Consider the following 9,300-nt stretch of genomic DNA (forward strand, 5'->3'; position numbering starts at 1 on the left):
AAAGGCTCCGATCCTCCGATTAACTAACAGCCTACCTCTTTCATTCGTTCAACCATCTTTCTGAAAAGGTCAATGTTGTGATATTTGAACATATCCAAAAAAAAAAAAGGCTTCTCCTCTACCTTCAGCCTGGCAAACTGCTGGCAACACATAAAACTGATTGTAATCAGAGGTTGTGTGTCACAAACTGGCAAAAACACCAGTTGAGATGCATATTGTGTGTCCTTGTCTCTGCCAGTGGAGAACTCAGGATGTTTGAGGGACCGGGGCGAAAAAAATTAAAAGGGCACCACATGTATGAGGGTGGGGGGGGGCACAGTTTACATTTTGCACACTTGCAGGTAAAACTGAGGAGTATGATCATGTTGCCTTGTGGGAAATAATTTCAACTCCCTAATATTCTCCCCCACGCTAACATCAGCTGTTTCAGACTAAATCCTTTGGTTGTAGTCACTTCCTGTACTTTGGTTCCCTTTGCGGTCCTCATTCACACAAAGTGGAGCGTAACCGAACAACATTAATCTGCACTGTGACTGTACACGCACAAAATTTGCATGCAAGCGATGTGTGTGTCTGCGTTTCTATTTCGGGGGCCGATCCTCCTTTGTTGTCGGCGCACCGCTCGCCTCGAGCGCAGCGGCCCCGGAAAAGTGGAGCAGCACAATAGCTTTGATGTTGTGATGTCTGCAGGGTGGTGTAAGAGCCGCAGAGCCGCCTGCTGCGCGGACCGAGACGTACGCGAGGTCCGTCTGACAGCGCGGATTAGTGTAAGAGACGGGCTGCGACTGACACGTGCGAACACTCACACGGTGACAGGAAAGAGCAGCGCAAACGTTCACGAGAGGACGGAGCGACAGTAACACGGTCAACGTTACAGACGCAGCCACCAAACTCGCTCTTAACTTGACGCGGAGCTGCAGATATTAAAATTCCTCACAAACCCACTCGCCCTCTGGCTGGTGCTGATTCATATAAACAGACAGAAAAATGAATGAGATCCGCTCAGAGAGTCGAAACACTCGCCCCTCAGTGGTTTCAATGAAATCTCGGAATAGAAAATGACTTCTTGCGTCAGAGACGGAAAAACCGCTTCACACAGCAGCAATAAATTATGTGAAAATGTGGGAATTTCCACCTCTGCTCCGGCGCAAAATGCCATTACCAAGCAGATATGGTGCTAAATTTAAATTCCACCTCCCTCTTTGGCAAGTCATCAGCAGGAGAGAGGATCAAAGTGCTAATTACGCTTCGTGCTTGGGGAGGTTTTATGTTTATATTCCAGCAATAATTCTCTCTCCTCTGCATACGCATGTGCTCTTTTCTACCCGGGTTTCCTGCGTGAGTCAAAATCTCTGACGGTTCATGGCTGTGCTGTTCATCTGCGATCAGAGAAATGACGTCAGCAGCTTAAATTTAGCGCAGGCAGGAAGTTTGCCGCCAGAAATAGAGAGAGGGGAACGAAACGCTTTGACGTCTTGACTCTGCCGGTTGGAGCGACCAGGTGTGAGCAGACTGTCGTAGCCTCATCAATGATGGAAGAAATGCAAAACACTGAGCTGTTTACTGCAGACTTGTGTGAAAACATAACTTTTTGTTTTGTGTGTGTGCGAGAGAGGCAAAGTTTTTGGGCGTAGCGGCCATCCCATTAACCTTTCAATGACCTGAGACTTGAAGGAGGACAACCCGGGCTGATGTGTGTGCTTGTGTACACTGGATGTGTGTTTGTGTGTGCAGGAGTTCGTAGGAGGAAGACGGAAAAGCGGAAAAAAATGGTTTTGAGCAATAATTATTCTTTTCAACCCTGCGAACACGCAGCAGTGTGGATGAATAATTCATGTGTTCGTTACAGACCCTCGTTAATCTGACCTCAGACAGACACACGGACCTATTAACTCGAGAGGTTGGACGCTGAGAGGCCGGCGCAAAACATTTGAATAATGACAACATGATGTTATTTAGTGTTAAAGTCTTTTAGGCAACAAATTAGACGAGTCACTCTGGGAGACTTGAAGGAGCTTCACTCGGTGTGGTGTGTTGTTTAACGCCACTACTTAATGACTTCTTTTCAGTTCAGAGCGAATCCATCACGCACGATCTGTTCTCGCCATGTTGGTGTTACTCCAGGACCATAATTAAAACTGACCAATTGTGTTTTTGTGATGTCATAGCTTAGCAACTCAGGGGAAAAGACTGAAGAATATGATCATGGAGTTATGAAGTTATCCTTTAAAACACGTTTAAAATTGTGAGAGTCTATTTACTAAACCTAACAAAGTACTTTTTCAGCCTAAACCTAACCAAACAGGGACAGAAAACCAAAAGTAAACAGAAAATAAGAAGTGAACAGTATAATAAACAGGACATGATCCCCAATCTCTTCAGTGAAAGTCCTAAACTTAACTCAGAAGGTCAGAGATGCTTCCTACAGTCACCTCTGCCTGCACTGTCAATGTTACGTTATGATGTTCGAAGTCATTGAGGGATGAGATTGTGCGTGAGAGCTGGATTTAAATGCAACAGTTTCATTGTTACGAACATAAGAGCGAAGCCAAAATGTGCGTCATCACGCCCAATAGCCGTTTAATAAGTAAGGATGGGGTTTTTAAAGGTGAGCGAGCACATTTTACACTTGTGCATGATTCCCCCCGCATGTGTGATTGGACCGTTTCTGTGGAGGACGATTCCTGAGAAGCTCTCTGAGATTTCTCTGTCTGTCCCTGTCAGCTTGGATTTACTGCAGCGCAGACCGGCCACGAACGGACCGGAGAGGATGGCATTTAGAGTGCGCGTCCGTATGTGAGCGTGTGCTGTCAAGGTGAATTCAGAAGCATCTGATTTATTCATGTCCTGCGGAGCGTTTGTTAATTTTTCAACGAGTGTGGCGTGGAGCGATCCTCACTATACGTTCCTGTGTTTGTGTGTGTGTGTGTGTGTGTGCGTCCCATAACTGTCAGTCAGAGAAACTTGTTTTCTTGTCGCCTCAGCTCCTTCACAGCTCCTGCCTCTCTCTTTCTCTCTCCACCACTCCATCTCCTTCTCCCTGTCTTCTCCAGTTTTTTTTTTCCCCCCTGCTCGAGTCTCTTTTAGCACAAGAACCCTCATTTATTCATGCTTCTGGGCCTTCGATGCCATTTTCAGCTGGTTGCCAAGAACGGCTTTTTAAAAATTAACAGAGTCGACAAGTTAAAGAAAATAAATTAAACACATCGTTGCCCTGCTGGTGCTCGGGCTGATTTCGAGTGTGTGTGCACCTCAAAAAAAAAAGGCTAATGTGAGATAACTTGAGTGTGGAGACCTGGGAGGAAGTTATTTATACCGCCAGCTTAAAATGCATGCAGCAGGGTATTATATAGAGCTTTTTTTTCCTTTTTTGTGTGTGTGTGTGTGTGTGTGTGTGTTATTTCAATGGCTTCTAGTCCTACAAGTTTCAGCTGCTTCCTGCTGCTCTCCTTTCAGTGTGCTTTGAAGTGAAAGAAGAAAAAGCTGGTGCTATTTTCTTTATCCGAGTCTGCTGCTTTCCTTTAATGAATACTTACAGTATCTTCAGAAAGGATAGGTCGCTTTTTATGATGCGTGCACAAGTCAGGCACAGCAGCTTGCAGAGAGCAATTAGGGATGCTACCTTGGCATACAAAGTCATTTCTATACCAGAGTATCGATGCATTAAAATCTTGCCTGACGACTCGGGAAATCGGCTTCCTCACTTTCTTGCAGAGAATTACACGAGAAGATCAACACCGCTCTCATGTTTGTATGTTAAGTGTAGAACTAGAGCCTGGAGGCGATTAGCGGGAACGTTGAAAGACCTACAAAGCTCACTAATTAACACTTTGTAACACATTTGTTTAATCTGTACACAAACAGGAACGGAGCCGGAGTCTGCAGCCGTGCCAGCGGCTCTGAGAGGCCCTTTGAGCTAAATGCTAATGCCAGCAACGATGCTATAGCATGACACATTCTGATGTTCAGCAGATGTTTTCCATGTTCCTCATCGTATTTTAGCGTGTTAGCATAGCAACATTTGCTTAGTAGCAATGTTGGAGAGGTTACTATTGAAATGTAATAGATTACAGATAACCAGGTACCCTGTTAAAGTAGTTTAACTTACATTTAATGCATTTTTGATTAAGGAGACACATTTTGCTCATATTCAGGTTCATAATTTTATTTTGGGTTATTATCAGGTCATTATCTGCAGCCTCCCCCCCTCCTGAATACCCAGTCTGCTCTGATTGGTCAGCTCACACACGCCTGAGCTAGCACCGCTAACAACAGCAGAGCAGCTGTGCTAAATCAGTTCTTTTCTAACCCCAACCAAGTGGTTTCTGCATGGTAGTGGTAGTTTGTGTGGCTAAAAAACACCAGTTCAAACAACAACGCTCATCTGGACAGAGCCAGGCTAGCTGTTTCCCCCTGCTTTCAGTCTGTATGCTAAGCTAAGCTAAGCTAAGCTAATCATGTCCTGTCCCCAGCTTCGCACTGTACAAACATGAGAGTTATATCAATTAATGAAGCATATTTCCCAAAAAGTCAAACTGTACCTCGTATCATATCCATTAAGTGTCATCCTTTAAGATGCACCGCACCGTTTCTCGCTGTACGTTATGCTGCGTCCACACACTTCTCTACAAGCCAAGACTTTTCCCTCCTCCTCTCCTCTCTGACGCAGCTCTTTCACTCAGCCTCAGGGGTTGATCCACTAATTTTAGCTTGGCAAACAGGCAAAGACACAGATGGGACTCTTCTCGTTAATCTCATTTGCAAGTCAAAAATGTTTCTCTGTTCCCCCCCCTCTGTGTTTTTCCTCCTCACACACTTCCACCTTGATCTTCTGTTTTTTCCTCGTCACTCTGTCGCAATCCAGCGCGTGGCTTCTGTCGTTTGTAAAAAAAATAGAAGAAAAACACATGGAAGAGTCGATGTGTGTTTGTTACAGTGAGGGCGAATGTAGAGGGAGAGGGTCAGAGCTGCAGTCGGCTGATGAATGCAGTCAGATGGGAGAGCAGGCAGACACAACACTGGAGGCCACACACACACACACACACACACACACACACACACAGTACGATTGCCTCTCATTAAGGACATCAACAGATGCTGGACAAGCGCTTGATTACATTTGGATTAGACCATTAGTGTAACGCAGGATTAGGAGACTGAGTTGTTGTCTTGTAATTATCTCACTTACATCGTCTGACAAATAGACAGCAGCAGTGACATCAGTGACATCAGTGGCTGCTGGTAAAGGAGGATTTGACCCGGCAGCAGCTGCACACTGCAGAGTTGTTATTTGTCAGCTGAGAGCTGCTCAGATCAATTTCTTCTGGGGAACTTACAGATGCACGAAGGTGTGAACGCTTCAACCACTAACGAGTGTGACATTTTTAAAAAGAAAAATGTTTTTATGCATAATACACATGGTTTTTCTGCTTTTCTTATCTTCTGATTACCTTATGACCCATCTGTATCTCAAATTCATACTTTGTGACAGTGCAGCGATATATGATATGATATTTATTTATTTATTATTTTATTTATCTGTTTTTGTATTAATACACTTATTTTCTTCTTACTTTCCCATTTAATTATCCATTTGATTTATTAACATATTCATTTTCAAATGTATTTACGTTTTTTTACGTATCTAATTATGACACGCTTTGATTGACAGCCACCTCATTAGCATAATGACGCAGCAGTGCATATAAAATTTAAGATTCAATGGAAATATGAATAAATAGGGGAATTAATACAAAAGTCACATTTGCTAGATTGCTTCACATGTATTTTTATATATTTCAGATTATGTTTGGTGCATTTAATGGCATATAACTTTTTTTATTGAGACATTTATTTATTTATTTATTTGTTTTTGATTTTGGCAATTTCATACCTCCATAATAGTGGAGGTCTGTCTGAAACACTAAAGGTCATTTCACAGAGAATGTGAACTCCATCATAGAGGGAACATCATAATTATATGTACAGTACGTCTACACACAGTAACCTCATGAGGGCAGCTCTCTGCATCTCCATGTACAACACGCTGCTAAACTCTCCTCTGATCTTACTGAAAGTATGTGTGGGAAATTACAAAGGGTCTTCACAAAACTAACTCCCTCCCTCGTCTCTTGTCCTTCCCCTTTGTCCCCCAGCGAGCAGAGTATCTGCCAGGCGAGGGCCTCAGTCATGGTCTACGATGACACCAGTAAGAAGTGGGTGCCCATCAAGCCCGGACAGCAGGGATTCAGCCGCATCAACATCTACCACAACACTGCCAACAACACCTTCAGAGTGGTGGGCGTCAAACTGCAGGACCAGCAGGTAAACTGACAGACGATGACGGCGTGTGGGACAGTCGGAGCAGAGGTGGAGTTGATGTTTAGTCACCAGAGAGCGAGATTTCATCGTTCTGTGGGAGGATTGCAGCATTCGGGCTGTTCAGATTGGGATTGTGAGATTTCTTTTGAAGTAACACGCAAGATGTAATTGTTGTCGGTGAAGGAGAATTTAATAGGAGATGATAGAGGTGGTTTAAGACACAAACAGGTGCAAACAAACACTTTGTGTTGGTCAAAGTCTGTGTGTGTGTGTGTGTGTTTGTGTGTGTTCATGAACCCTAGTGTTTCATTAGAGGTCTTTAGCAGCACTAATCCTTCCCCGTTCTGCCGTGACTGACTCCTTCTTCCCCTCCATCAGCCCCCTGAAACCACTCATTAGTACTCGGCGCCCTTTACGTGACACGATAGCGGGCTTAACCAAATTAAAAAGTAACATAATGGAGATAAAGATAAAGAAATAAAGTAATAATTTAATAGATAAATAAAACACAGGAGTGCTGCCTTTATTTAAAATCTATTTTCTCCGTTGCTTGGAAACGTTGTCATGCATCCACCATGTATGAGTGATGTAAAACAAAAGCCGACCTTTTAAACCCGATGGCAATATTTTTCACGACTGTGTTTGCTCCAGATCACAGTTCATGATGTAAGCCACATAAAACCTGTGACAGGTGACAAATCCAAAGTCTATTATGAGCTGAGCTGCTGAACACTGGCTCTGAATGTGTTTTTCAATGACAAAACACAAACACAGAGCCGGGCCATCAATTCTCTGGCATTTAAAGGCCTTTTTCTGCCAGTAACATTATGAGAACAGCGATCGTGTGTTTATCTCCCGGCCTGCCGTCTGTAGATGCGTATCATCCCTCAGAGAAAGAAGAAAAATCTTGTTGTTTTTTAAGATAAATGCTCTTCCTCCTCTCTCACAGGTGGTTATCAACTACTCCATAGTGAAGGGCCTCAAGTACAACCAGGCCACCCCGACCTTCCACCAGTGGCGGGACGCCAGGCAGGTCTATGGCCTCAACTTCGCCAGCAAGGAGGAGGCCACCACCTTCTCCAACGCCATGCTCTTCGCCCTCAACGTCCTCAGCGCTCAGGATGGAGGTGTGTTTGTCCTCGGTGTCTCACGCAAACATTTTGTGACAAACGATATAGGTCATGTCGGGGTCAGGTGAGCCGGCCTCGACAGAGAGAGACAACTTTTCTTATTCCTCACACACTTGTTTTGTTGACGCAGTAGTTTAGAAATCCAACGAAATATTAATATGGAGCACATCAATAATGCAGCGGAAACTCAGAGTGCAGCAGGAAGCCAATGGCGGACTGATTTATACCGCTGCTGCCAAGTCACACATGTCGTCTTACACTGTAGTTCACAGCTTCCTGACGTCTTCTTCTGCCATGTGGGGCATCAGCTTCTAGTTCATGTCATTATCCTTTTATAAAAATCATATTAGAGTAGTAACTGCTCAATGTAGTTTTGCTGGTGGTGGAAAATAACAGCAGTAAATATGAAGCTTGCAGACCCGCACGTGTTTTCTCCGTCTCACGAGACATCTGCTTCGATTAAAGTTGGTTGAAACTATGCATAAAACTTCACAAACCGATGGAAATTATAAATAAATGTGTCACTTTTCCCACCCAAACAGAGGCAACACAGCTAATCACACGGTCGGAAAGATGTCAGTCAAGCACAGTCTGTACATGCCCCCCTGCAAGGAGGCTAAAAATAAGTGGAAACACCTGAGTGGGTGAACCATCGGTATATTTATTATAACGTGTATTTAAAACAGGGAACGCCGTTGAGAGCAGAGTCTTTTGCGAGAAAGCCCGGATTACAAAACATGGTTTTCCTCTTGTGTGGAGCAGTGGCAGTGTTTGAGAGCCAGCTCCCCACTCTCAGTATTGACGTTGTGATTTTCGAAGAGGAAACAGTCTCGAGACGTAGCGCAGCGTTTACTTGATTTACAGTTAAGACGACATTAAAGATATCCTGGTAGTTTGCCAAGAAGTGCTTTGTAGAAAAACAGTATGCGGCGCCGTTCTCTCTCATTGAAGCGCTCTAAAGCTGCATCCAGAGTGGAGGCAGGAGAGTGCGTATAAATTAAATCACATAGTCCATAACGGGTAAAAAGGTTGACTGGGCAATTTGCTCCCTGCAGTTATGCTTTTAGGGACTCAGTCACTTCATTAATATTGTTTTTATAAACTTCTGGCTTCACATCGAGCCAGAAACTGAGTTTTTTTAAGTTTAACAGTCATTTTAGATCAATTAGAGGAAGCCTATCCATTTTTTCAGAGAAGCTCCTTTCTCCCACAGCAAACACTGCTCCTGAAACGCCTCGTCAGTAGTCCCGCCTTTACTCCTGCGACTCTGTGACATCACACTACATCACCATGTCACGCTTTTGCATAATTAATACTTAGCAGCTAGTTTGGTACATAAGCATTGATTTAGCACAGCTGCTCTGTTGTTGTTAGCAGTGCTGGGTCAGGCATGTGTGAGCTGACCAATCAGAGGAGAGTGAGCATTCAGCCTTAAAGAGACAGGAGCTAAAACAGAGCGTTTCAGACAGAGGGGGAATACAGAGCTGCAGACCTGGACAGTATGAGAAAACTGGTGTGTTTTTGAGCATGAACCTGAAAATGAGCATAATATGTCTGCTTTAGAGTTTCCAGCCTTAAACTGAGCAGCAAGTCTGTGATATTATGGCAAGAGCAGCCTCACTTTGACACCTAGTCTAGTTCCCTCTACTGGGCACTTTGGAAAATAAGTTATGACACAGCACCCTCAGCACTTAATAACTGAATACAAATGCTGACCTATAATGAGGCAGCGTGTGTCAAGTGTGTCAGAGCGCAATTATAATGGATTAAATGCACCGTGACCGATCACATCTAAGAATATCTATTACGGCGCTTCATCAGCCAGGTTTATTTAAAGACTTACTCCGGT

The 9,300-nt window shown here is 43.9% G+C and overlaps 1 protein-coding gene across 3 annotated transcripts in view; it reads left to right on the plus strand.

Annotated features, from left to right (window-relative positions):
- Nucleotides 1-9,300, plus strand: part of evlb (Enah/Vasp-like b) — a 48,496-nt gene that overhangs the window by 26,416 nt on the left and 12,780 nt on the right. For all 3 annotated transcript variants that reach the window (XM_084377932.1, XM_084377930.1, XM_084377931.1), the window contains exons 2-3: nucleotides 6,156-6,324; nucleotides 7,271-7,448. In XM_084377932.1, coding sequence (XP_084234058.1) covers nucleotides 6,156-6,324; nucleotides 7,271-7,448 — 347 coding nt within the window. The remainder of the gene's footprint in view (nucleotides 1-6,155; nucleotides 6,325-7,270; nucleotides 7,449-9,300) is intronic.

Source organism: Pagrus pagrus, assembly GCF_965226575.1.
Source record: "Pagrus pagrus genome assembly, chromosome: 16".
Taxonomy (NCBI): Eukaryota; Metazoa; Chordata; class Actinopteri; order Spariformes; family Sparidae; genus Pagrus; species Pagrus pagrus.